At 37.9% G+C, this 27874-nt stretch overlaps 4 protein-coding genes across 6 annotated transcripts; 2 read left to right on the top strand and 2 right to left on the bottom strand.

Moving 5' to 3' along the window:
- Positions 1-143: 143 nt before the first annotated feature.
- On the bottom strand, positions 144-4945 carry LOC126803334 (uncharacterized). Its single transcript, XM_050531134.1, has 8 exons — positions 4096-4945; positions 3164-3240; positions 2890-3058; positions 2400-2488; positions 2151-2315; positions 1971-2048; positions 1074-1177; positions 144-593 (listed from the first exon to the last, which is right to left on the bottom strand). Exons 1-8 carry the CDS (start codon positions 4676-4678, stop codon positions 488-490), a joined length of 1371 nt encoding a protein of 456 aa, XP_050387091.1. The 5' UTR covers positions 4679-4945; the 3' UTR covers positions 144-487.
- A 593-nt stretch (positions 4946-5538) lies between these two features.
- Positions 5539-8158, bottom strand: LOC126801704 (hydroxyacylglutathione hydrolase cytoplasmic). Its single transcript, XM_050529140.1, has 7 exons — positions 8072-8158; positions 7852-7974; positions 7506-7667; positions 6978-7056; positions 6525-6638; positions 5966-6142; positions 5539-5814 (listed from the first exon to the last, which is right to left on the bottom strand). The coding sequence occupies exons 1-7, from the start codon at positions 8116-8118 to the stop codon at positions 5740-5742; spliced, it is 777 nt and encodes a 258-aa protein (XP_050385097.1). The 5' UTR covers positions 8119-8158; the 3' UTR covers positions 5539-5739.
- An 11803-nt stretch (positions 8159-19961) lies between these two features.
- On the top strand, positions 19962-23224 carry LOC126801701 (uncharacterized). Of its 2 annotated transcripts, XM_050529137.1 has the most exons (4): positions 19962-20543; positions 21837-22109; positions 22573-22859; positions 23007-23224. In XM_050529137.1, the coding sequence occupies exons 1-3, from the start codon at positions 20106-20108 to the stop codon at positions 22849-22851; spliced, it is 990 nt and encodes a 329-aa protein (XP_050385094.1). In that variant the 5' UTR covers positions 19962-20105; the 3' UTR covers positions 22852-22859; positions 23007-23224. The 2 variants fall into 2 exon arrangements, with proteins under 2 accessions (XP_050385094.1, XP_050385093.1); XM_050529136.1 differs by having other exon boundaries at positions 19963-20543; positions 22573-23224.
- A 977-nt stretch (positions 23225-24201) lies between these two features.
- On the top strand, positions 24202-27539 carry LOC126801692 (probable inactive receptor kinase At5g58300). Of its 2 annotated transcripts, XM_050529124.1 has the most exons (3): positions 24202-24428; positions 25142-26483; positions 26736-27539. In XM_050529124.1, exons 2-3 carry the CDS (start codon positions 25163-25165, stop codon positions 27371-27373), a joined length of 1959 nt encoding a protein of 652 aa, XP_050385081.1. In that variant the 5' UTR covers positions 24202-24428; positions 25142-25162; the 3' UTR covers positions 27374-27539. The 2 variants fall into 2 exon arrangements, with proteins under 2 accessions (XP_050385081.1, XP_050385080.1); XM_050529123.1 differs by lacking the exon at positions 24202-24428 and having other exon boundaries at positions 25075-26483.
- The last annotated feature ends 335 nt before the right edge of the window (positions 27540-27874 follow it).

Here is a 27874-nt window from a genome sequence, read left to right as displayed (position 1 = left end):
TGCCAACCCAAACTAGCACTCAGCCTTCAATAGTCTTTTTCAACATGTAGGAGGAACAAAAAGCTTCCTAAACCTTAGTTTCTGAAAACAAACGCATGATTTAGAATATTTTAGATTATTCACATTACATTGGTAGAGCGGGGTGAAGAAAAAAAGGATCATAGAACTTCTGTACAAAGGAGATAACATATCTGAGGTTGACCTCATTTATCAGAGGCAAAGTTTTGTAGATGGAGTAGACTAATCACGTGCCATCTGTTTTATCACCCATTAGGTTCAGGGATGACCTCATGATCGCAACACATTGACATAATACCAAACCACATCTCCCACTGGTGATAACACCTACCATCTGATTTCCAGGAGCCAACCTAAAGATGATACATTGTTATCAGATTACATTCATTTTCTTATAGCAAGAACAAAACGTGACCGTTTCAAGAATGCTACTCATATATCTACGCTGTGAAAGTCAGGACTTAGATTCCTAAAAGAACTGGAAAAATAAACTCGTAGAGCCATCCCCAAATGTTCGCAGATCTGCAGGTTTCACTACTGCCCGGCATAAAGGGCAAGTTCTTTCTCTCTCAAACCTAAAAGCAAGTGACTAATTGTCAGTCGATGGAAACATTGATAATATAAGGGATGCAATGTTGATAAGAATCATTAGATATTTTGGTTTCTATGCTGTTGCCAGTAGTTGGATCAGAACTATTTAAACCCTTACAAGACGGGATACTAGTGTTCTACCCAAGTTTACCAACTTCTCATTTTCCTAGTCAACAGTATGAATCTAGATAATGTAAGCCAACGACAAACAGTTCTAATGAAAATTTTGGTGGTATCAAGGAAGCACCTAATTTTCTAATACTTGAATTTCTTATACTCAAAAACACACGTGTTGAAAGACCATGGCACTCTAATTCTAATTCTTCCTGTTTAAGACTGTAGGATGATGATACTAAAACAAATACACACCAAGCCAAAAAGAAACTCAACCTTTCAGTATTTCTAATAGAATGTTGAGATCAATAATGTAAAAACTAGGTCAGAAACAGAAGGCAGAAACTAACCACTCGGAGACACAGTCCTCGCAGAAGATGTGTTTACAGCGCAATAGGATGGGAGCATGCATCTTCTCCTGGCATATGGCACAAAGGTCTCCTGCTGTAGTTACCTGCATTGAAATACTTGTGAGCTAGAAGACAAACTAACTATGCATAAAAACAGTGGTTTTAAATATATGACAATAGCCAAGATAATCTTTTGTACACAGCAGTAAAAAAAGTGACACAGACATACGCAAACTCCTAAACCATGAGGGTGTTTCCCAGAGCATGAAAAAAGATAAAATGCTATCTCTCTCAACCAAAAAACATTTCAAAATTCTTAAGAAAGAAACATTGAACAATTACCCGCACTGGTAAATAAGCTTCAACCTTTCAACATGCAAGGTGTTGAGATCATTTCTACCGTTGTATAGATGACCAAAAGTATGTCCATACTATGTACAAAACATTAATGCTTTTTGGACAAATCAAACATAACAGGTTACATATGTAGACAATGGAAATCAGCTTTTCTCTATAAATTCCAAAACAAACAAAAAAGTCCTCAAAAATTGAATTTGAGACTAGGAAAGCATCCTCAATCTTGTCCCAGAAAACAGGAAAACAAAGTACAGAGTGTGCAAGGAACTTCAAGATAAGTTGCACCCTTGGCAATAGGCAATGGAGGTAACAAATAAAAGGACATGAAAAGACTTGAAGAATATACCAGTCGACGGCTACACAGCTAAATAGCTTCTACTTTTGTAAAAGGACAAAAAACTATAATTAGTTTAACAAACAATATAAAGAAGAAAATATGGGTAGTTTCAGATAGCTCATAGTTAGCATGATAGAATAATAGCGAAAGCCTTGACAATCCAGCTTTCCAAGTAAATCAGAACACTTGGTAATATACCATACCTGTTCTAATGTTGCGTGGGACCCATAATGAATATCTTTTCGTGATAATGCCCTTATAGAAGCAAAAAATGATTGAACCTGAAAAGAAATGAAATGTTACAAGATGTAGATCCACCTCAAAGTGTCACCATATAATACATCATCTTCCAGTATAACAGTTCATTACATAAGTACATTTACCTTCTCAACGACAGATGTTAGCTTAAAGGTCAGGTATAATCCTGTAACAAGTGATGAGAAGAGGCTTCCATATTCTTTGTTCAGGAAGAATCTGTACCAAACAGGTGCTGGTAGTAAGGCACGGTACAGCAGCAGCGAATACTCAACAACAGTCAACATTTGACCCTTCATAATGAAATAACACTTGTCAGAATGTTCTTGCAGATTAAGAGTACTTGCAGATTATATGGTTATAGACATTTATATCACCTGTCGACGATAGTTATGCCCTCTTCCATTCTTGTAGTATACAAGTAACAAACACTTGAAAGCCATTGTTGCCTGTCTCACCAAAGTATCTGAAACTAACAGAAGTTAGATAACGCCGCTCCGATGAATTCTAATCATAGTAATTATTGCACAGTAAGAGTGGCACAAAAGACAACCAACAACAAAAAAGAGAGAAACATCAAATATTAACATGTACCAAAAAGTATAAAACCAGAAAACGCAACTGCTCAATTACACATATAGATACATTCTAAGTAGAAGCAAAATAAAGAGGAAACATAAACTACTCAACAAAGCAGTAAATCACCAGCTATCAATGCAAAAGTCAAATCCCTACAGAAATTCTGTTTAACATCCGTAACAAATTCTCCTGTGAGCCTTCTAATAGACAACAATCTAGTCTATATCTAAAACAGTAGCATAAAAATTTTGTTCACTGAAGTACTAGAAGAGGAGACTGTCAACATACCATTTACCAAAATGATGAAAATTGCATGCCAGAATGGTGGTATGGCTTTAGGAGGAAGCAAAGCCAGCGGGTACAAAAGATCTTCATTTCCATACCACCAGTAAACAACAACCACATGAAACATAAAAGCAACAGCCATGCCTACAAGAAAGGAGATTTTCCTGTCTCCCTACACGAAAACAATGTTTGAGCTAATTGGTACGTTTCAGAACAAATTATAGAAGTGAAAGAATAGATAACAGAAACTCATAAAACCAAAGGCAACTTCACTCACCTTTAGAGCCGTCTGCTTCTTGACCATATCATTTGACCTATACAAGACAGCTGATATCCATATAGTGACAAAGAAACCTGCACATTACCCCCATAATTAATTACACGAATACTCTAGCACTCAAAATAATGAAGCATATCATAGTAGAACCAATTAAGTGAGGAAGCCTTTACCACTCATTTACCTACTGCCATTTTACAGTTCAATCATATTACTTATGAGAAAGGATATCCTTCATTATAACATGAATATCCAGACTCGATCAGTTATAGGACTATAAAAGTCAATACCAAGTTCCTCATTTACCAAAACTTGTTCTCACGATTGAGGTGTTTGTATATGATGCTACAGGCCTACAGCCTCTTACACTCACAACCCTTCGATATTTAATAGTAACCGTAAGATTGAGCTATAATTTCTACTTATGTGGTGAATATTAACAGTTTCTCTACAGTACTGTTATCAAGAACACAGGAAAATCTGACAGTACACATCAAATCCTAGCTCCCAAAGCTCCGTGAGTGTTTATTTCCCGCCACAGTTCCAGAAACCATATTCTACAAACGACTGCATCTTGCATATGCTAGCTGACATAAAACAGCTCTTCCGAACCAAAATCACCAAGCTAATCCAACAGACCAAAAACAAGCACACACCACAGCTACATTCAAACTAGGACAAGCTTCTATACATTAATGTAGCTAATATTATCGAAGAAATATAACGCGACGCAATAAATGTGCCAAGATTACCAAGCTTAATTGATGCATCCCCACACAATCTAAGCCGAAACCATTATATAGTATGCTAAAGACTGCATCTTACTAATCCTACTCCAACATAAACAGAAAAGAATACACTCATTCCATATATGCATTCAAACTAGTACGAATCGTCGAAAATCGAGTAAAAACTAGTAACCAAATTAGTACCTTGCAAATGCTGACGGATGAAGACGACGAGTAAGAGCAAAGAGAACGGAAGAACCTGCTCAATCCACCTCGCCGCCTGTTGAATATCGTATCTCTGGTGAGCCGCATCCCTAGAATTATCCTCCACACCATTCCCACCCTCTCCGGCCTCATTTTCCGGCGACGACGACGGAGCCACCAAGGGGACTCTCTCATCCATCCCGGCCTGACTGTCCAACCCCTCCGCTCCTCCATTCTCATGCACCGCCGTCGTCGTTTCGTCACCACTCCCGCGGTCCTCCTGTTCTCCGGCGCCGATGATCCGAATCGAAACCTCCCCGGCGTTTCTTGAGCCGCTGCTGGAGCAGGACGCAGGAGAATGCGGCCGCGAATCGGCGGCCGCGACGCCGGCAGTCACCGCCTCCGCGTCGCCTTCGCGGTGGCTCGAGGACGACGAGGTCGGCGTGAGTATACCGGAGTAATCTAACAGAAAAGAAAGCGGAGACCGGAAAAACCGTAGCGCCGGGAATTGCATAGAGGCGAACGACGCCGTCCGGTCCTCACCTCCGCCACCGCTCCCATTTCCCGACGGCGACGCCTCCATCTAACCAAAACCCTAACCTCTCTTCTTCCTTTAGGCCTCTAAATTCCCCAACTGTTTTCCGTCACTGAGCAAGAATCGCAGAGAAAGATTGACGAGGCTAAAAAACAAAGCGACGACGTTTCGATTCCGACGATCGGAGAGAGAGAGAAGACCGTTCAAGGAAGAAAAGGTCAAAAAAGGCGCGACGTCGTTTTAGTGAGAGAGATGAGAGAACCAGTGAGAGAAGAGAGAGGAGCACTGGGAAATTTGATCAAGCTTTTTAAGAACTGAAATATCGGAGAGATCAACCTCTCCGCCAAGTAACATCAGCTATGAACTTTATTTAATTTCTATTTTTTAAAAGTTTTAATTATTATTTTTGGCTCTTGGCCGTAACGTGTTGACTTTCATTAATACCAACTTTGTATTTCCTATTACATTCCGCGTGTACAAGAGTAGCTCCCCTACCACGGCCTTCTCTCCAGCCAGCCAATCAAAACCCCGTTCAATACCCATACTACCCTAGATTGGACACGTGGGTAGACATAATTGGTCACTGGATACACAGTTTTACTCCCGCGTGTGTCGTCTACTTGTTTCTGCGGGGTCATTGTCTAGGCAACTAAACCTCTAAAATGCTTGGCATTATTAATTTCCTATATCGTACACATCGTTGGAAAAAATAAGTGTTAGATAGGCGTTAAGAACTACGTCGAGACGACGAGGTCGGTTTGCGTTTTTTCCTTTGATTTGTTACAAGTCAAAGCGTGGTTCTTGCTTTAAATGGTCAAGAATCGAGATGCCCGGTCCTGTAAGCCACAAGCGTCACAGAGAAGCTGTATTGCTTGCTTGCTAGGGTTTCATGCTAAGAACATTGAAAAGGTTTTAAAGGGAGAAGCTTAGTAGAATGATGGTCCTGTAAGCCACAAGCATCACACATAAACGGTCTGTCTAGCTTGCTTGAATGCATGCTAAAAACATAGAAAAAGTACATGTTGTATCAACAGATTCTACAACTCCATAGAGCGGAAAGGAAGACGACACACAGTATGTATGGTAAGTAGCGTAGCCGGATAACTGGACTAGCCCCTCCAGTTGTCCTTCATCTGCCTTATTTCGCGGAGGGTGTCAACCGCATTGTGGCAACCAATCTTCTCCTGTAAAACATGTAAATTACTACGTGAGATACACCGATCACAATTACCTTGTCAAGTATCTTTGATTATCGGTTTATACACGACTTATATACTGCTCTTTGTTCTGAAAACTAAGAAAATGTACTTTGTAGCTAAATGAGAATAAGTAAACCTGAAGCTCTGGCAGATCTGCCCGCACAAAAGGGTTTGTTTCCATCTCGCTCTCAATGGTTGAAGGAACCGTTGGAAGACCTGCCTGCCTCTGCTGCTGTGCCCAGGATAACTTCTGCTTTATCTTGGCATTGTCTGGTTCGACTGTTTGAGCAAATTGCAAGTTCTTCACTGTGTACTGAAACAAAACAACAATAATTGGTCAAGTATGATAGAAATCATACAATGTGATATTTATAGGGATTCAGCTGTGCATAAACGACTCAATTCATCCATGCAAGTGTATCATAAGTTGCTTTGAGACACATCGCCATATGCAAAAACTCTGAGGCCAAGTACTAGCAATTAAAAATGATTGTATGAAATATTATATATCCTATAGGTAGTTATATTTATGTACACGCTTGCAGCTGAAAATATTCCCATGGTAAACAGCCTACTCAAACTTATTCCCTACCACTGCTCTGATCAAAATATCATAGATTTTTTATAGGATGAAAATATTGAAAAAGCCCTCACCCAAAGGAAACAAGCGAAAAACAATCAGAAACTTCTTTTACCTCATGACCACAATAAACTCGAGTGGGTTTTGGCAATGAAGCCAAAGTTACACATAGTGACTGATGCATCTGTTCAGCTGTTCCTTCAAAGAATTTCCCACAACCAGCAACAAACTACATAAAGAGTAACAGCAAACAATCAATTGCTCACATTCTTATAAGTTGAGATAATGCAAAGCAGTTGACAAACTTTAACAAAAACTCTAAGCCCATGGCTTCTTTACAAAGGAATTAATTAGATTCGCACTTTCCTGAAGACAATAACATGAAATCATTTCATATCATTTCATAAGGATGGGTGAGATTCCCTTCAGTGCAAAACGAGAATTCATTTCTCTTGCTCAGTGCATTCAGACAAAACAGATTCTAGATAATAGGTGCCCTAACATGTCTTTCTTGATACATGCTGAAATTTATTGTTGCAGAGATAGTAAAGCTTCTTCCATAACTTACCAATGTGTCCCCGGTGAAAACAGCTGGTTCCTCTCCTTCTTTGCTAGTCACATAATAACTTATGTGACCCAATGTGTGACTGATGAGATGAAACAAAAAAAAATTACCGAAGAACTTTTCATTCGACAATGTTAAACCACCAAATAACAATCTTGCTACAAAAGTACCAAACTAGACTTTACAAAGGTAGCACCAGACCAACTAATCTAAGTATCTATTGGAATGGTTCTGTTTCATTTTTCTTTTACTGCAACGTCTATAGAGTCTAAATCTTTAGTACAACACGGGCATAGCTTAAAAGAAAGTAGGGTGACTTGCATCAAAAATCTACCATGTCTCAGCTGCTCTAATAACTCCGAAACAATCGCATACCAGAAAAAGAAAAGTGATGCATAGTCTACACCGTACGGAGCACCAGAGTCAAAAAAGGCAAAGAATTGATCTAAAAAGACTCGACGACCAGCAGATTCAAGAACACAAGGACCATTCTTAATGAAAACTAAACAGGAGATTTAATCAAAACCATACCAAGGTGTGTGAAGCGACAATATTTGAGTATCAGCTCCGAGCGTAATCTTATCACCATTGTCGACCTTATTAGTGCAGCCCTTCACATTATCAACAGAACCACCATACACCTTGATACCAGGCACCAACTCCTTTATCTTCTCGTTTCCACCGGCATGATCCCTAACAGCAAAACATAACATTATACCATCAATATGAAGTCAAAATTAACCCAGCACCCACTTCTCAAATTTGCTCAAATAAAAAAGTAATTAGTAATTCAAATTACCAAAATAATATACAGAATTACAGGACAGAAAGACAGTAAATTTCTCAATTGGATCAACAAGGGTGAAGTGGGCAGTACCAATGGTGGTGAGTGGTGAGGACAAATTTGATTTGGGCACCGTGTTCTTGAGCCGCTTTAAGAACCTTTTCGGGCTCAACAGGATCCACAACCGCGGCTTCTTTGGTGCTCTCGTCAATGATTCTGATTCACCCCCAAAAAACCCAAAACGAAATTAGTAGCAATCAGTAAAACCCTAACAATCAAATAATGGTAATTTGAATTGGGATTTAGAGCTTACAGGTATGAGTAATTGTCGTCCAAGCAAGCAATGTGATGGATTTTCATCTTCGACAAGTAACAGTGTGCAGCGAGAGATCCAGTAGAGTCTATACTTAGTCTTCTACGATGTCTATCGGGTTGTCGTTTATATAGCTCCAAGATCCAGGAGGTCCGTCGTCTCAAGTTTACACGTGTCAGCACAGCATTTCGTTTATAAACTACATAACACCAAATTCAAATTCAAATTGAAAAAAAAAAGGCAAAGAATTTATCCAAAAAGACTCTAGATTCAAGAACACAAGACCATTCTTAATGAAAACTAAACAAGAGATGTAGTAAAAATCATACCAAGGTGTATGAAGCGACAATATTTGAGTATCAACTTCGAGCGTAATCTTTTCACAATTGATAAGGTGGATAGTGCAATTATTCACATTATCAACGGAAGAGGTGGTTTTGACTGGGTCATATGATTGGGTCTTTAAAATTAGAATCATTCAGTTGATTTGAGGATGAGATTGAAAGTCCTTACCAAATCCTTAACAACTAGGTCCTTATTAAAAAATGCTCTGTATGGACTGATATCAGTCATATCACTCATTGTGGTTGATAAACATAGCCTTAGTAGTATAGATTAAATATGATTATGGATTCGACTTCAACCGTCTCCGGTATACTCAAAACAAGACATCCATATTCTCCTTCTTTTCGATTGACCTCTTGGTTGGTCTCTTCTTCTGCATTTGATTTTGAGTTTGGGGGTGGCGGCGGTGGTGGGATATCAGAGAACCAGGCGGGGGGTTTGGGTTTTTGGTATGGGATTACTCAAAGAACAATCCGACGAGCTCGACAACATAGACGTCGACGGTGGCAAAGGAGCTTGACAACCAGTCATACATCTGAAGTTAGAGACTTTCCAGAATGCAAACTACAAATTACGTTCGAGTGTTTGACCGAAGAAACCCTTTGAGACTGTTTTGCACTTTTGCTAAACACAAACTAAACATCGTTTATAAAAGTGAAGTTGGGCTCTCAGAGGTTGGGTGCATAGCTGAATGCTCCCACATTAAAAGCTTTTTTTTAATTAATTTATTTAACAAATGAGGGGGCAAAAAGCATAACATCCTATGTCTGATAAATTCCAACAAAGAGGATAAACAAAATCTTCATCCGACATGTGTACACCCACACATGTAAAACCATAGATATAAAAACCCTAGCAAAAAGCAAACTCTTAGCCAAGAAACCTTTGATCAAAGGACGAGATGAAGCTGGTAGCATTGACAGACAGTTGTGAGATACCAATAATAGAGAAAATAGACATCCCATTATGCTTCTTGTAAGGATGAAAAGAATGAAAAGCAGACTCTCTGAACAATTCCAAAAGATGACGTTGAGCTTCCAACATATTAAAAATCTTACATTCGAAACGCACTAGATTCCTAGTGATATAAATAAACCAAATTAGATTACATGAGACTAGAAACCAAAGTTGACGTTTAGGTTTTGGGAACGCTGAAACACCAACACAATTAAACACTTCATCAATGATACCCCAAGGCGAGAATGAATGAGAAAATAAAAGGCAAACTCATTTCCATAAAGCAACAATTTCATAACAATGCAAAAAAAGATGTGTACCCGATTCTGCATGACTTCCACAAAAGGAGCAACGAGATGGAAGTGAAAAACCTCGCCGTTCTAAAGCATCATCAGTTAGTAAACGCCCATGAAGAGCATTCCAAACAACAAGAGTTTTGCAGGGTTGAATTGTTTTACTCCAGATCACTTTACCCCCAATCTATATGCTCACCATGATTTGAGAAGAAAATAAAAGCTTCTTTTACTGTCAGAATTCTTGAGGAGGAGTGCGGCCATAAAAGAGAGTCAGATGTGTCTGCATCAGGCAGAGCAATGCGCTTAATTTTTTCTGCTGCTTGAGGGAATGAAGAAATAAAATCTACTGGGAGAACCCAATGAGAATCAACAATAACATCATTCACTTTAGCATGAAGTGGAATAGAGCCACTTACTCCAACACTAGTAGCCAAAGGCTCATCCAACCAATTATCTTGCCAAAAGGATATCCTCTTACCATCACCAACACTCCAATGCAAAGAATTCAAAAACATTGGCCAAACTTTTTTGAGACCCAACCAAACTGAAGATCTCTTGTAAGACTTATAGGTTGGAAATCATCTTTCAAAAAACGAGCTCTAAGCAAAATAGAGGCTGAAAAGGAAGATGAGAGCATCTCCCAACATCTCTTTATCATAAGAGCACGATTAGCCTCAAATAGATCACGTAACCTCAAGTCTCCTTCCTCTTTGGGTTTACAACAGTGACGCCAAGCAACAAGAGGCATGCCTATTTTCAAAGGGTCTCCAGTCCAAAAAAAATTCATGATCCAAGATTGAAGGTCATGAAATAAACCAGTCGGCCACTCATAAATCTGAAAACTATAAACCAAAATGCCTTGAATCACTGACTGAATAAGTTGTAACCTACCCGCTTGTGACAACAAAGAACATTTCCAAGAGGAAAACTTGCATCTCACTCTATCTGCAATGGCTTAAAAATACACCCTCTTGGGACGTCCCTGGAAAATCAGAACCCCAAGGTATGTGAATAGAAGAGACCCCTGCTTGACACCCAAATTTTTTCGGATAACAAAGCGTCTACGGTGAGCATATTTCCCAAGGAATACAAGCGATTTAGATTTATTGACTTTTTGCCCTGAATTCAAGACATATTCCTCCATAAACTTCATTAGATTCTTCAAAGATCTCTCGGTACCCCACATAAAATCCATAATGTCATCTGCAAATAGAACATGCGAAGGTGAAGTATTACCAAGAGGAGATGACAGTAAATCAATAAGTCCATCCTCATCCAGCTTAGTGAGACATCTACTTAAAACCTCTTCCGCAAGACTTTAAGTGACAAAATATCTCCTTGACGAACACCACGAGAACAAGGAAAAAACTCTTCTATCTCACCATTAACTAAAATTGATAAGTGTGCATACCCCAAAATTGCATTAATCCAGTCACAAAAAGGATTTGAAAAACCAAAAACCTTCAAAACCCGAAATAAGAAACCTCAATCAAGCGTGTCAAATGCCTTTTGCACATCAAACTTAATTGCAATGTTACCGCCCTTACAATTATGATCCATAAGGTTAATGCATTCTGAAGTCAAAATAATGGGGTATGCAATAGTGCGGCCTCTAAGAAAAGCACTTTGGTTGGGTGAAATAATCCGAGTAGTAATGTCATCTGCAAATAGAACATGCGAAGGTGAAGTAATACCAAGAGGAGATGACAGTAAATCAATAAGTCCATCCTCATCCAGCTTAGTGAGACATCTACTTAAAACCTCTTCCGCAAGACAAAAGAGAATAAGTGACAAAATATCTCCTTGACGAACACCACGAGAACAAGGAAAAAACTCTTCTATCTCACCATTAACTAAAATTGATAAGTGTGCATACCCCAAAATTGCATTAATCCAGTCACAAAAAGGATCTGAAAAACCAAAAACCTTCAAAACCCGAAGTAAGAAACCCCAATCAAGCGTGTCAAATGCCTTTTGCATATCAAACTTAATTGCAATGTTACCGCTCTTACAATTACGATCCATAAGGTTAATGCATTCTGAAGTCAAAATAATGGGGTCTGCAATAGTACGGCCTCTAAGAAAAGCACTTTGGTTGGGTGAAATAATCCGAGTAGTAATACTTCCCAAACGATCAGCTAAAATCTTTGTGATAAGCTTGAAAATAAAATTCGTCATAGCAATACGACGCAACTGCGTTACGGTGTCTGCTCCAAGGACTTTAGGAATCAAGATCATTAAATTGGAATTAAAGTGGGGGAGAATGTATCCAGTATTGAAAAAACTCTGAACAGCTTGGACTACCTCTGCACCAACAACTGACCAACATTTCATAAGAAAATTCCACCAAAACCATCTCGACTAAGAGAACTATTATGATCCATGTAACACATAGTCTGAAATATTTCCTCAGATGTGGGAATGGCTGTTAACATTGCATTATCCTCAGTAGTCACGAGATTAGGAATTACCTGAGAAACTAGACCATTGTCTCTTACAAAAGAATTTGTTGTGAAGAGGCCATTGAAATAATTTACCACATGATCACTAATCTTTTTTGGGTCCTCAATAATACTGTTTCTATCTCTCATAGTTGATAATGACTGTTTAAGATGCCTGACTTTAACCATTGCAGGGAAGAAAGAAGAGTTTCGGTCACCTTCAGTAAGCCATTTTATTTTTGGTTTATCACATAAAAATTTCTCTTGAAACAAAAGAGCCTTATGAACTTAAGCACTGACAACACTCTCCCTGGAAAGCAAGTCATGAGAATGACCCAAACTAGCAATTTCCCGCTGAATTATATACAAATCATCAAATGACTTCTCCACCATTATGTTTGCATCCCCAAACTCAGCTTTATTCCAAACCCGAATCCGAGGTTTAAGAGTCCGCAGCTTAAAAGCCAAAACAAACATTGGATTACCATAGAAATGAAAACCCTGCCAAACCTCCTTCACCAAAGATAGAAAGCTTTAATGATCTAGCCACATGCGATGGAACCGAAATGGTGATCTTTGGTTAGGTATAAGCTTTGAAAATGACACTAAAAGAGGACAATGATATGAGGAAAAACGAGGAAGAGTAGTGCACTCCAAATTGTGTCAAACATCCATCCAAGAGAAATTTCTAAGACACCGGTCAAGCCTCATTTCAACACTTGCACCGACACCCCTTCTATTCATCTAGGTATAAGGCAATCCTTTAGTAGGAAGATGGACCAACTCACAATTAGTTGACATGTCCTGAAAGTCTGAACATGAAACGACATTGGAAAGAATTCCACATCGTTTTTCATGAGCACCCAAGGCACAATTAAAGTCACCCAACACTATCCAGGGTCCCTGAACAAAGGCATTTTTAATATGAAGCAGATTATTCCAAAGCCGACGACGCTCTGTTACCGTAGTTCTTGCATAAACCCACATTAAAAGCTTGTTCATTGTTCTATAGCTCTTATTAAAAACATGGAACTTTTGTCTTCTACTTATCATCACATCACGTGAGATATATACACCTAAACCCTAAAGATTAATCAACTGATATACAACAGCTTAGTTATTATCAGAGGTTTTGCAAGAGTAAGGACCCGAATACATTCAAAAAGAATATACAACCATCAAGAAGTGCAATAAAAGGAAAGGCAAGAAAACAAAATTAGAAGAAAGCAATTTGTTACTGGGCATCTAATTCCTGATATTTGCGTACTAAATTTCCAGATCCATGGTTTACATATGGATGACTAGCTCCACAAAGTTCAAGCAAAACGAAGGCTTAAAACTTAGTAATATCCGAACTGAAAGGTGATGCTCTGCAAACACGGGAATTTTTCAGCACCGACCACTTGTACCTCAGGAAATCCCTATAATTTAATCACATAAACAATTAGCACATAATTCTACAGATCAAAAGTGCACATAAGAGAACATATTGTCAAAATTTGAAGTAAAATGGAACACTAAATAAGACCTAAAATTCCAGCATAAACCACTTAACCTTAGAAATTCACTATATAGGAACCCTCAATGAAATCACACAAAATTTTCCACAATAGGTGCACACATGTGGGAGAGACGGACACATGTGGGAGAGACGGATAATTAAGAGATCACAAAGATGGAGGACAGGTAGTGAGAAGAGTGGTTGTACATAATCTTACGAAAGTTTTTGATTTCCTGATATCGCTATCAGAGACCAATTATAGTTGAACTCAAATTTATAAGAGATGGGTTCTAGGTTATCGCTCACACGAAATGGCAAAATGAAAAAAAAAATCACTAAGCTATAGAATTTAACATATCCATAATCAAACTGAGTAGTTACAGACTCAGACAATTAATATAAAGAATATTGATTAAGAGAGGAGATGCATTTTTGTAAGAGCACTTTGTGATAAGAGACTGTACCTTATTTATGAGCACCAATGATAAGAGCACTTTGTGTGACGTTCTTAACATGTTTTTACTTCAATTTGTACTTTTCTTAACCCTTATTGTTGTATTATTGAGTCATTGAGTCGTAGTAAGAGTCTTGAGCGGTATTAGATGCATTTTTGTGCTTATATGAGTTTAAAACGCATAATTGGTTTAGAATCCTAATTTGACTAGGAATCCATGTTAGGTTTTGAAACTAATTATCTCTTACTTATGATTTTATTTTCTTATTTTCAGACTGAATTGAAGAGATAATTAAAGAACAAAAGATTGAGCCAAGTCATGCAATAATTAAATAGACGATGATCATTAAAGGCATAAAACATGGCATGTTTTAGGGATTAAAGCATGACATTATAATATGAGGAAATATGCAACTACCCTCATTCTTTCCTCTATATATACATGGCTTCACCTCTCAAATAAGATCACTTCTTATTTGCATTCAAGAGCCAAAACTCTATCAAAACAACACCATAAAACTTTCCTCACAAATTAGCCAAGCCGTCCACCCCAAAACTATCATCATCTCCACCGAGTTTCACCATTGAAGACACACCTCCAAGGTTCCTACAACGTGTGATTCTCACAACTCATCTCTATGGCTTCGTCTATTTTTGTTAATCTACAATTATTTGTCTATGAAGATTGTAAGTTGTTGTTTATGTGGAAATATTGGTTTTGTATTTGTTTTAGAATTTTTCAGATTGTATTTGATATTTTTTTAGACTATACCGAATTTATGTTCTTATAATTATTGAAGTTTATATTTCTATTGGTATGCTCTATTCATCTTTCTTATACTTGTAGATAATTTTTAGATATGTGCATATGAATTTAGTGCTTAGATGCAGTCCCTAAGATTCTGTTTGAATGCTAGATTCATCAACCATATTGACACAAATCGAATCATGCCCTAGTATGTTCGGTTTATATTGATTAAAAGTGGTAAAAATTCTGAAAATTTGCATGTGAAACCATGGTGGGTGACGCCACACATGAAACATGTCTCCAACAAAGATTTGGTGCTTAAATGTAATCTTGTTTGATTTATACTCTAAGTGTTATTGAATTCGATTGCATTCAAATTTAGATTAGGCCCTAAGTCAATCTAAATGTTAATTGAAATCTTGCATGATTAGATGATCTCCTAAGGCTCTAATTGTATATGTGTCTAAAAAGTATGTAATTGGTCAAATTAGAATGCATGATAGGTTTGAACTTGTAATTATGTGGTGTAATGGTAAATTTGGTTTAAGTTTGTTAAAGAGAAGTTGATTATGTAAATAATAATTTAGGTTTTATTTTAGTAGTTAATAATCAATCTCAATCCCCCAATTATTTGTTAACATTAAAAGTTTAGAGTTCCCTTCAATTCCCCGGAAAGAACGATCCATGCTTATTCTATACTAACGATGATATTTTACAGGGTTTATTATAGACGTTTTAATTAACGCTCTATCAATAAATCCAAAAAACTAATCCCAAAGCACCTAAACAAAAGAAACCCAAAATCAGAGAACCACATGTAAACCAAAGAGTAGATGTGAATAGATGAAAATATGGAGAGGAGCTTGATTGAAGTAAATTAGGGTTTTAAAAACTTGTTTAAGGGGAGAGGAGAAAACAACCTGAGAACTGGAAGAACCGAGAGTGAAGAATGAGGCCACAAAAAAGTAAAAATAAAAACACGTAGGGCAGTCGAGTAAATAGGTCAAAAAACAGGGTCAGTCCCGCACGGGCTTGTGAGCTGTGGATTGATTTTATTAACTCAATGAACAACATCATTCCATGAAAAATTACCTCATTCATCATCAGTAAACACCACATGGGTGGGGTGAAGAAAGTGGAAACTTCCGCACCATCGGCTAAAAGCTGAAACTGACCCTTGCACGGAATGCCCTAGGGCAGCAGTCCTGCAAAAGAAAAAATATTAGGCAGGCCACTAATTAAAAATCCAAAAGTAGACAAAAGCAAAATATACGATTACAATACTTACGCGAGAACCAACATTCTCTTCAAGGAGTTGGAAGAGGAGGATGATTTCGGGCTGCTGATTCTCTTGAAGGCTGATTTTGCTCCTTCAAATCCTTGAAGAGAATCAGCAGCCCGAAATCAGCCTCCTCCTCCAACTCCTTGAACAGAATCAAGGGCCCCAAATCCACACCCTATACAAAATTCAAAAACATGAATAATAACCGACAACAATCCGAACACTCAAAATAACGAGAATTAGAGATTAGCATCATAGATTCGCAATTTCATAGTCAGTCCAAATCAAAAGCCCAATCTAAAACCATAGATTCGCAATTTCATAGCCCAATCTAAAATCAGACTCAATGACAGATAGAGATCCTCGGATCTGATTACCTGATTGAGATGATCAGCGCCTTCGATTTTTCTGATGATCGCGGGTCTAAGTAGCACGGACACGGACACGTGGTGGACACGTTAATTAAATATTATTTTAATATATATATTTATTAAAAAATTATTTTATAAATTTGAAAGTATTTAGAATTTTAGATGTATATATATGTCAAAGTGTGCATTAAAATGATGAAAACATAACTTGTTAGAATGGCTAAGGACTTGATAAGTACCTTGGATAACCAAGGTTCGAATCCCACCACAAACATTCTTATTTTTATCACGAGTTTCTCTCCTTATATATATATTAAAGTGTGCATAAATATAACAAAAACTGAATCTGTTGGAATGGTTGAGGAGTTGTTTAGTGCCTTGGATGACCAAGATTCGATTCTCCCCATAAGCACTTTCACTTTTATTATGAGTTGGTACGTGTCCGCGTGTCCGATTTGGACACGCGTGTCCGGCGTGTCCGTGTGCGTGTCCGTGTCGGACACGCGATACGCCACTATAATGGCGTGTCCGTGCAACCTAGTCGCGGGTACAAGCATCTCTGCCCCTGTTTCTCTTTGAGTGTGGTTTTATGAATTGTGTGATTCTGAAGAAGATAAAGACAATTAGCCGTGATACTGCTATTTATATACGAAATCGCACCCAAAACGACGTCGGTGAGGGTTTGCCACCCAAACGATGGCGCAGTGGGTTTAGGACACAAACGATGTCACATTGCGTTTGGAGCACAATGACATCGGATCGGGGGCGTGGACCAAAAAAGAGAAAAGTAAGGTAAAGATTGAATCTTTGGATATGAAAGTTGTACCTGAAAGGTATGTTGAGGGGAATATTAAATATCGACGGCCCTTTGCCGACGACGAAATACGCCGTACGGCTGCGTAGCCGTCTTCATAGGCAAATAGCCGTGATTCCTGCCTACGACTGATTGTAGATCCATGAAAAACCCGATCTATCGATCTAAAGGTTTCTTCTCGGAGTCTCAGAGAAAAGAGAAGCAAATTTATCGCCCACCACCCCACCAAATGTCAAGTGTCATTTTTCTTAACAAATTTACAACTATAGTATTATAAAATACACTTAATATTTACTTAAGGCGGTGGTGGACATGATAAATGTGACTGGCAAATTTGTTTCTGAATTAGACACGTCGTGACTTCAACTCGTGCATGTTAGATGCAATCATCTAATCGATCGAGATATCAATAATCTGAGTTTAAAATAAAACGATAGTTGTATTACACAACTGCATACTCCTATTTGGATAATGACACGTAGTATTAGCCATCATATTTTTATGGATGCTTAATTTTTTATTTAAAACATTCAATATGAATTCTCAAACACACATTTTATAATTTATTAGTCTCGTACCCGTGCGATGCACGTGTTTTGATCGCACGGGTTTGCAGAATTTTATTTGAAGTGTATTCTTAAAACACATAAATGATTATTCTATTTCTTACGAATCACAGTTTTGGTAAAACACATTGTTGAAACATTTATATAATTGTCTTTTTGTTTGTGTGTGATGATAAAAGTATGAAAATGTATATTTGTCCGTTCACAATTTGGTGAAAGCTTTTTCAAGTGTTCACTTTGGTAGTAGAGATATCCCGGCCGGTTGTTAATTCATGAAAGAATGTAATATTGACAATAATTAAGTACCATTGCATGCACTCCATATGCTGTCTCATGCATAATTATCCTGATCGGGATCATGTGAATTAAGATAATATCATCATGTCATATATATGTTTACTTTTTCTTAATGAAAGATGCATATATATGAGCTATGTTACAGATAAAATTATATTTTGTAGTACATAATGAATCTCGTTTTAGATGGTTAATTAGAATATGTATGCATGGATGTCTAAGGTATTTGAGTAAACTAAATAAAACATTAAATCTAGGGGCATATTTCATTTTCATAGGCTGAATTGTTGTTAAGTAGTTAACAAATATAAGGATGCATTTGATAAAATCTACTAAAAATTATTGTGGGATAGTTATAGGTCTGTATATTGTGGTTGGAGCCACCTAAAGATAGATGATAGTAATAGGTTTGTAAATTGTGGTCGGGGCCAATGAAATGCAGATGATATAGTTTGAATAAAAAATAATTGTTCAAATAATCATAATATTGTAAACTGTTATTAATTAACCCAAATCCTTTTCCAACATCCATGAAAGACTTACTAAAACTGAAACACATAAATACAAAAACTTCATGTATTAATTTGTATGATATGCGAGCTCTTTTTTAATCTTCGAGAAATCCATGAATGTATTCTATAAACAAATCAATAATGTTTCTAATTTTCTATCTATATATAATTCAATTTTCTGTACCATGTGATGGAAATTTCTTATGTGGGTGAATTATTTCATTAAGTATTCACACAACCAGTGACGGATCCAGGATAAAAATGTCACATAGGCTGATTTTAGGGACATACCTAAGATTTTATGGGGTGGACTACAATTTTGGCCGAAGGCTAAATTTTTTTTTTCAGGTTTACAATATACAGTGTATAAAGTTAATATAATTAAAAGTAAATTAAACCTAAATATTCCTACCATTCTCTATAATCTTAAGTTATTAATTAATCCACATAGACAAATACTCTATCTCTCATTCGCCCATTCTCTAACATACCACCAAATTTCAGATTCCAAATTTCCAATCATTCCAAATCGATAGTTTAACTAACAAACTCATATGCCAACACTAATTCCCTACAATCTTACCAAACTCAAATAGGCAAAGAAAATACTCAATCTTTGATTATAATCTATTCAGCTATTCAGTAAGACAGTAACAAGACTAACACATTAACACCCAATTTCATATAATCATATTTCAAATTTCCAATAACATCTGTTTAACGAACAAAGTGAACAAACCCATATACCCACCAAATTTCATAATCTAATCATTCCATAATTAATATCTAATGATTTTAATCAGTATCTGATTCAATTTTAAAAAAAAACTTAAAAGAGAACTAGAGAATAGCTAAATTTGTGGGTTATACAGTAGAACAGTAAAAGTGTAGATAAGAGTAGATAGAGACCTCATACAATCGGTTGGTTTAATTTTTTTTTAAATAAAAATTAATTTTTTTTTTGGACAGAAATCTCACATGGACTCCAACCCAGTGGGCTGGATCCGGCCCTGCACACAACGATCGGCGGGAGTTTAGTACTATTAGATCGTCCATTTCTTCCCAGTTAATTTCATTCAGCAAAATGCAACGCGCGACATCTTAATTGTCTTTTTTACTTCCTACATGCCACAACTTAATTTATCCTTATACTAACTTATATATTTGTTAGTTTGTCACCAACAAGGTTGATGCTTGTTCCCTCACTCATTCGAGCATCAACTTGTTGCCACTGTCACATCATATTTACTGCAGTAAAGTCTTTGCCTTTTACCACAACTGCTAACTTAGTGTGAAGCTCAGATTGAGAAGAAGAAGAAGAAGAAGAAGAAGAAGAAGAAGAAGTCCATGGCTATGTAATAGTGACCAATGTGGGCAGGTCTTACTCACTCTTTCAGTTTTAGTGTAAGAAATTAGATTCCAATATCCCCAAATCTCCTAAATTCCCCAAATGTCAAAACCCTCATCTCGAATCTTCCTAGGTCTTCTCCGATTCCACCGCCACCAACTCTCTCCAACTCCCGCCGCCCCTCTCCGCCGCTCCTACCACCACTCCACTCCTCCTCAATTCCCCACTCCCCCAAAACCCTTGGGCGGCTTGAGATGCTTCTCCTTCAAGCCGGACGCCGCCGGCAATGCGAAGCGAGTGTTCCAGAAGCCGCTGGCGGCGGCGTCGGCGACGTTCTCGCGGTACCAGGAGGCGCTAGGGTTGCATGTGGAGGCGTTCTGGAAGAGGAACAATCTGGTGCTGGTGGGAGCTGGAGGCGTTGTGGTGTGTGCGATTCTCTGGAAGATCATGTTTGGTATTGCCAGCACTTTTGTACACCTCTCCGAAGGGATGGCCAAGTATGGCTTCCTTGCTCTCTCCTCCGCCACGGTCGCTTTCGCCGTAAGTTTTGTGATCCTCGATGTTTTAGCTTCAGTGACAATGCTGGTGTTCTTGTTTTCGTTACGATTGAGATTGGATAGCATGCTTGTGATGATGTATAATACTTATTGTTTGGTTTGTTGTGGAGTAACATAGAGCAGCTGAAAAGGTACCAGGTTGTCTAGTCAACTAGTGACTTTTTGAGCTGATTGTTTCGCATTTTCGCAAGTTGTAGAATTGGATTAGAGAAGCTGTTAGAATATTAGAACAGCTCTTGTAGTGTTATATGATAACATTCCAACATTATAGGTATATGATAAGCAACACTTAATGCCGTGACTGAGTGAAATCTTACTGAACTAGTGGTCTGGGCGGTGGGATTTGTTTCGCTGTTGTTGGGGTGTTTTGATGATCAGAAAATGAAGTCTAGTAATGTAGGTCTGAAATCTGGATGTTGTTTCTCCATGTGTATGTTATACTGTCTCGCCTTTGAGTCTATCATGAAACATTTCAACTTGGTAGATATAGCCATATAGGGTATCCGTGCTGAATGCAACGATTGAGTGACACCTTGTTGACCTAGTCATCTGATCATTGGGTTATGTATTGCTGTAATTGCGGTCTATGATCAGTAAATAAAGTCTTAGGATGGTAGAACCTGGAATCTGGATGTTGATTTTCCAGGGTATGTGATCCTCCTTCACTCGTCAGTCTTGCTTTACATTGTTGGGTTTTCCCATTCAGATTTTGTGCTTCCTTCTATTTGGGACTAATCTGTCCCTGCAACGTATACCATCAATTTCGATATATTTATAGAATTCCAATGACGAGGCTCAACTTGTCCGCTTCTTCTTTAGTTTATCACTGAATAGCATAGAACAACTGAACTTGTAGAAAGTGCTACTCAACAAATGATTCCAGCCAGTAGTTTTGCATGCCATAATGTTGGATTATGGAAACAATCAGAATTAGCATCGAACATATTGGAACGGTTATAGTTTTGCACTTTCTGGCTGTCGGTCAATCATATACCATTCAATTTGGAAATTGGGTAGCACTTATTGCAGTGACCGAGTGGTAGCATTTTGACCTAATATTCGCACTCTGTGTCTTGCAAGTTCGGATTGTCTTTCTAGGGGATTTGCTGCAGTATTAGGTCTATATAGATATCAAGTTGGAGTGCTCATATCTAGGATGTAATGACTTGAATTCTTGAAGTTGCTTCTACAATCTGTGATTCTGTCACTCCATGGTCTTGATTCAGTTTATAAATTTTTACCATTTTGAGTGCTAAACTTTTTTTCTTCTACTCAGGGCCTTTATCTGCGGTCGAGGTTTACAATCAATCCTGATAAAGTATATAGGATTGCCATGACAAAGCTCAATACGTCTGCTGGGATTCTTGAGGTCATGGGTGCTCCTCTAACAGGATCAGATCTAAGAGCCTATATAATGTCTGGAGGAGGGTTTCAACTGAAAAAATTCAAGCCAACTCTCAGGAGCAAGCGGTGCTTCCTCATTTTCCCAATTCGAGGTTCTGAAAGAAGAGGTCTGGTCAATGTTGAAGTAAAGAAGAAGAAGGGCCAGGTCTGTGCTTATGTTTAATTGAGCTAGCTGATATAAATTCTACGCAGCTTCACTATTTTATTAACCTACTTGGATTTCTCTCTTTTAACAAGTCAAGGGCTTTTAGATTCTTAAGAAGCATTTCCATTATATTATTTCTTAGTCTCCTTTAGCAATACCAAATTCAATTTAAAAAAAAAAGAAAAAAAAAAGAACATCAAGTTCAAACAAAAATTGTACATAGAAAAGTAGATTGCAAGGTTTCTATGTTGTGGAAGCTATTACTAGTTGGTTGTATCTACTACTGTTTCTTAGTTTCTTTCTATGCAACCGTTTGTATGCCTCTGACAGAGTGTGTGTTTTCTGTGTGCACAACAAAATTTTGAATACTGCATGTATCGATGGACATATGATTTACTTGAGAGGTATTTTGACAGTCAAACTTTTCTGATCTAAGACTTTGAGTACCCATCTTTTTATGCAGTATGATATGAAGCTATTGGCAGTTGACATTCCCATGGCATCAGGACCCGACCAACGGTTATACCTGATTGGGGATGAAGAAGAATACAAAGTTGGTGGTGGACTGATATCTGAGCTGAGAGATCCTGTTGTGAAAGCAATGGCTGCAGAGAAGATGTTTGATAATCTTGATCAGATTGAAGATGAGGAGGATGCTGAAAGAGAACTTCTAGAGGCAGAACAAAAGCATCGTGAAGAAATTGATAAGCTTGAGAAAGACGGGAAAGCTGGGACACAGTGAAATTTTCTGTAGATTTTTATATCTTACCCTTTCCATTCTCTTCTGTTTTGTTTTGATAGAGGAGTTGTAAATAATGCGCGAGTCTTTGACCAAATTGTCTCAGATTACAACTGTGGGTTACTTAGCATTTTTGTTTTGTTTTGTTTTTCTTGCAGAGTTGTTGACAAGGTTTTACTTTGTACCGCAAATGGCCAGCTTTGGACATTTCCAAGTTAAATCACCCCTTGGGGGGCAATAAAAGATGACACTTGAAGCGACAAGCCTACCCAAATTCTTCGCTTCTCGGATTTGTAAGGTTCACACTGCTCAAGCATGTTTTACTTTTTTCAAGTGATTACCATTGTTTTCTCAAATCCAAGTTTCTCTTTTTCAACGCTGCTGCCCTATCCAGATTACTTGTGAAATTGAGTGCTTTAGCACTTGCACAATAGCCTACTTCAACCAGCCAACTTCCTTACCTTCTCGTTTACCAGTGGTTCAGTCATAATCAGGCTTCATATTAAAACACGACCCTGTTACATTTCATGAGTGCGAATTCCAAATCATACTCCATGTTTTCTCGTTGAGCTTTATGAGAGATGCAGACGTGCCTGTACACAGCAAATTTAGGAAATAATTACACGGGAAGTTAACTGCAACACATCACTTAAACATCATCCAACAGCCATCAATTTTTTTTAGCACGATTTTGATCATCGTTCAGTCAGACTCAGACATGAGCCTCAATGTTACCTCCATATCAACAATATCAATTCCGATCTCTCTTTGTTTCGGTAGTTGAGCTCTGAATTTGAAAGGTCCTCTGTTCTTAATTCATTTGCTGCACTCTTACTGAGTGACAATAATAATGTTTATGTCGATGGTCCATGCTTCCACCTATAACTATAATCACATTTTCTTTCAGAAATATGATTAAATCTTGGTAACCCTACCATGTGAGCTGAAGAATTCTCTCCAAGCATCAATATAATTACAGATTTGAAGTCAACACAGGAGACTAGTGATTCATAATAACATCTTTAAGCAATTTCATCAAGTAGAGGTGCACCTTAGGATTACCAGACATCTCTATATCTCATAAATTTTCATTATTCCAAAGGGCTCTGATCACTGATATATAATATTTGAAGGAATTATTCTTTCCTACCTAGAAAGTTCAAAAGGAGTGGTTTGTGGACGCTCCTTGAGCTAAAAACTGAGACGGAATCATTTTGCTTTTCTACTATTCCAATGATTAGCTTTTCTGGATTGCAGTTATTATATATAATTGCCAAACGTTACTGTTTGAGATCAACCCCTATTTAGTATTTACTAATCATTTTTACTGTTCTTCCTACCTGATAAGCTCATAACTCCTAGAATGAAATTAGTAATTACCAATTCATGAGACACTTCCGTTTCAGCATGATAAATGGGATGAGACTAATATGCCCGTTACCTTCAAATTTTGAGCTCACGAAAGTGTGAGTACTTCAGACCAAAAAAAGAGTGTGAGTGCTTAGTTGGAAGTTCAATCATTTTGCAGGTTGATATTTCTGGAGTCTGTGACACATTGCATCGATCATCATTTCTTGCAGGTGAAACTTAACTCATGCGATTACCCTTGTCATGTTTTGTCCGTAACTCTCTTCGTTATGCCTCTCATATTTCAGTTGAAGATCAATGAGGATCTGTAGCATGACAAATTCTTTAAGTAGAGAATGTTCTTGATAGACTGATAGAGAGAATAAAACATATCTGAGGCTGGCAGTCTGGAGTTGATTTTCAGTGCTTTTGCTTATCAACCAATGTATTTGCATGTATAAGTATTCACTGATATAAGCAAATTTAGGCCTAAGAGCATAACATTACAAAGAAGTAAATCTATCAAGATATGAACTTTTTCTTTCTCTTTAAGAAATGAAGGCTATCTTCTCCTTGGATTCCGCTACATTGCTTTGTATATTGGTTACTTTGTTCACTTGTTTATAAACCTTAGAGTGCTCAATTTTTGCTGAGGGAAAAGTTGCAGCTGAGTTTGGGTGACAGCTCTCTCCTCTTTCTTCCTTTGCCTTTTTTTTCATCTTTTTCTTTTGGGTAAAGAAAGAGCACTTTGCTTTTCAAAATATACCATAGTTGATAATTCAGTCCTTTTCACAGTAAGGTTTTCTTTCTTATGTTGAGATTTAGGTTGGGAATTTGGTTTATAGGGATTGGAGTTGAGGCAAAACAAAAAGGGTACGGGATTGAAGAATTTTCTGCTATTTGTATCCCACTTCATGATTAACTAACTTTGTTTTTATGTATTCAGTTTCATTCTGAGCAGAAAACCATGAAGCTCAAGTCCTCCATTGCTGAACTTATCTTCCTTTTCCCTATACTCCCTTTCTTGTTTTCCTCAGTCATTGCTGACCTGAACTCTGATAAACAGGCCCTCCTTGACTTTGGTGCCAATGTCTTTCATACACAAAAACTCAACTGGGATGGTTCTACACCAGTTTGCTCCTCTTGGGTTGGAATCACTTGCAATCCAAACCATACCAGTGTGATTGACATACATCTTCCTGGCATTGGACTCTTTGGCTCAATCCCGAATAACACTATTGGAAAGCTTGATGCTCTTAGGGTCCTTAGCCTCCACTCCAATTTTCTCTATGGAACTCTTCCTTCTGATGTGCTGTCTATTCATTCATTGAAGTATCTTTACCTCCAAAACAACAACTTCTCTGGTGACATTCCTTCTTCTCTCTCCCCCAATCTCATTGTATTAGAGTTATCCTCCAACTCTTTATCTGGAAGCATTCCAACCATCATTGATAACCTGACAAGACTCGCGGAGTTGAGTCTTCAAAACAATTTCATCTCTGGTGCCATCCCCAACCTGAACCTCACAGAGCTTCAGTTTTTGAATTTGAGCCATAACAATTTGAATGGCTCAATTCCATATTCCCTCCAAAAGTACCCTCAGTCCTCATTTCTTGGGAATTCTCTCTTATGTGGGAAACCACTAAAACATTGTCCTAAGATCTCGTCTTCTTCACCTTCTCCTTCTCCTATAAACTTGCCTGCAGCCTCACCTGTAATCCTGGAAAATCAAAATGCTACCCCAACAAAAAAATTACTTGGCCTAGGTTCTATGACTTCTATCATTGCTTTGGCAATTGGAGGAGCTTCTCTGTTGCTTCTTTTGGTCATCATAGGCATCATGTGCTGTTTGAAACGGACTAACAAAGGAGGCAGTGGCATGTTGAAAGGGAAGAGTGGTGCCTCTAGTGATGAAAAAATTGATCAGAAGTCTATAAGTTTCGGGAGTGGAGTGCAAGCGGCAGCAAAGAACAAGCTGTTCTTCTTTGAAGGATGCAATTACAATTTTGATCTTGAGGATCTACTGAGAGCATCAGCTGAAGTTCTTGGTAAAGGAAGTTATGGGACAACCTACAAGGCTGTTTTGGATGAGGAAACAACTGTTGTAGTGAAGAGGTTAAATGAAATTGTTGTGGGTAAGAGGGAGTTTGAGCAGCATATGGAGGTTGTGGAGAGGGTTGGAAAGCACCCAAATGTTCTGCCTCCTAAGGCTTATTATTATTCCAGAGATGAGAAGCTTTTGGTCTACAACTACATGCCAGTAGGAAGCTTGTTTGCTCACTTGCATGGTAGTCTCTAACCTAAACGTATTTACACTTCATGCATCACATGTCTTAAAATGAAGTATAATGCATGCCAACTACACCAAATTTGTTACGTATTTACACTTCATGCATCACATGTCTTAAAATGAAGTATAATGCATGCCAACTACACCAAATTTGTTCTGTGTTAAATTTGACAATTCTAAGTTTCTAACTGGTAATGAAGAGATGTTTCCCTTAAATAACCGTTATCTATTGATGTCTGTGAATTTATAGGAAGTAGGGATGCCGGAAGATCTCCGCTTGATTGGGATTCAAGACTAAAGATATCTCTTCAAATTGCAAGGGCAATTGCACACATTCATTTCGAGGGTGGTGTTAAATGCATCCATGGTAACATAAAATCAACGAATGTCTTACTAACCGAAGACCTTGAGGCTTACATCTCAGATGTTGGGTTGACTCCTCTCATGAATTTTCCCGTGGCTGCATCCATGTCACAAAGAGCTACCGGTTATCGTGCACCAGAGGCAATTGATATCCGCAAAATGTCCGACAAATCAGATGTTTACAGCTTTGGTGTGCTCTTACTCGAAATGTTGACAGGGAAATCCACACTTCAGCATGCAGGGCATTATGACAATGTTGTGGTTGATCTCCCAAGGTGGGTGAAGTCTGTTGTTCGGGAGGAATGGACTGCTGAGGTATTCGATTTGGAGTTGCTTAAACAACAAGGAATTGAAGAAGAGATGGTGCAAATGCTGCAGATTGCATTGGCTTGTGTAGCCAAGCTACCTGAGTCACGACCCAAAATGGGTGAAGTTGCTAGAATGCTAGAGGAATTTCGCCAAGCTGAAACCAATACTAGGCCTTCTTCCGAGTCTGAGCTTGATGTGCAAAGTCCCCCATGCTAGAGGAGTTGCTTGGCCAGTTTATATTTTCCACGGTTTTTCAACAGAATTGGTTGGATGAGCTTGATCATCTAGCCCCTGGACTTGTAAGATTTACATGAAGGTTTAACTTGTTTGAATTCTTGAAGAGACTCCATTCTATTGAGTTTAAGTCCCTACAATATGGGTTTGATTCTTGCATCAATTATCACACTTTAACTTATCCAAAGGCACGAATTAATTATTCTTAAAAAAAATCAATTAAGGGATGATCCAATGATCCATCTACCTATTCTTAGTTCTCCATTTATTACCATCTAAATTGGTAACCAGATTGGTCTAAGATAATCACATATCATATTTTCTTGTGTAGAGAATGGTGATTGTGTATTAAGAAACTGTGACTCCCTCAAAATCAAATACAGTAAAAAAAAAGTTTGTTTTGCTCTAATATGATTATTTATGTGGAAGCAAGTGAATAGATTTAGAGACCACACATACAGTAAATATGTAACACAGGGGGCT

The sequence above is a fragment of the Argentina anserina genome, chromosome 7 (genome assembly GCF_933775445.1).
Source record: "Argentina anserina chromosome 7, drPotAnse1.1, whole genome shotgun sequence".
In the NCBI taxonomy this organism is placed as follows: Eukaryota; Viridiplantae; Streptophyta; class Magnoliopsida; order Rosales; family Rosaceae; genus Argentina; species Argentina anserina.
This window is presented reverse-complemented; position numbering and strand designations above follow the sequence as displayed.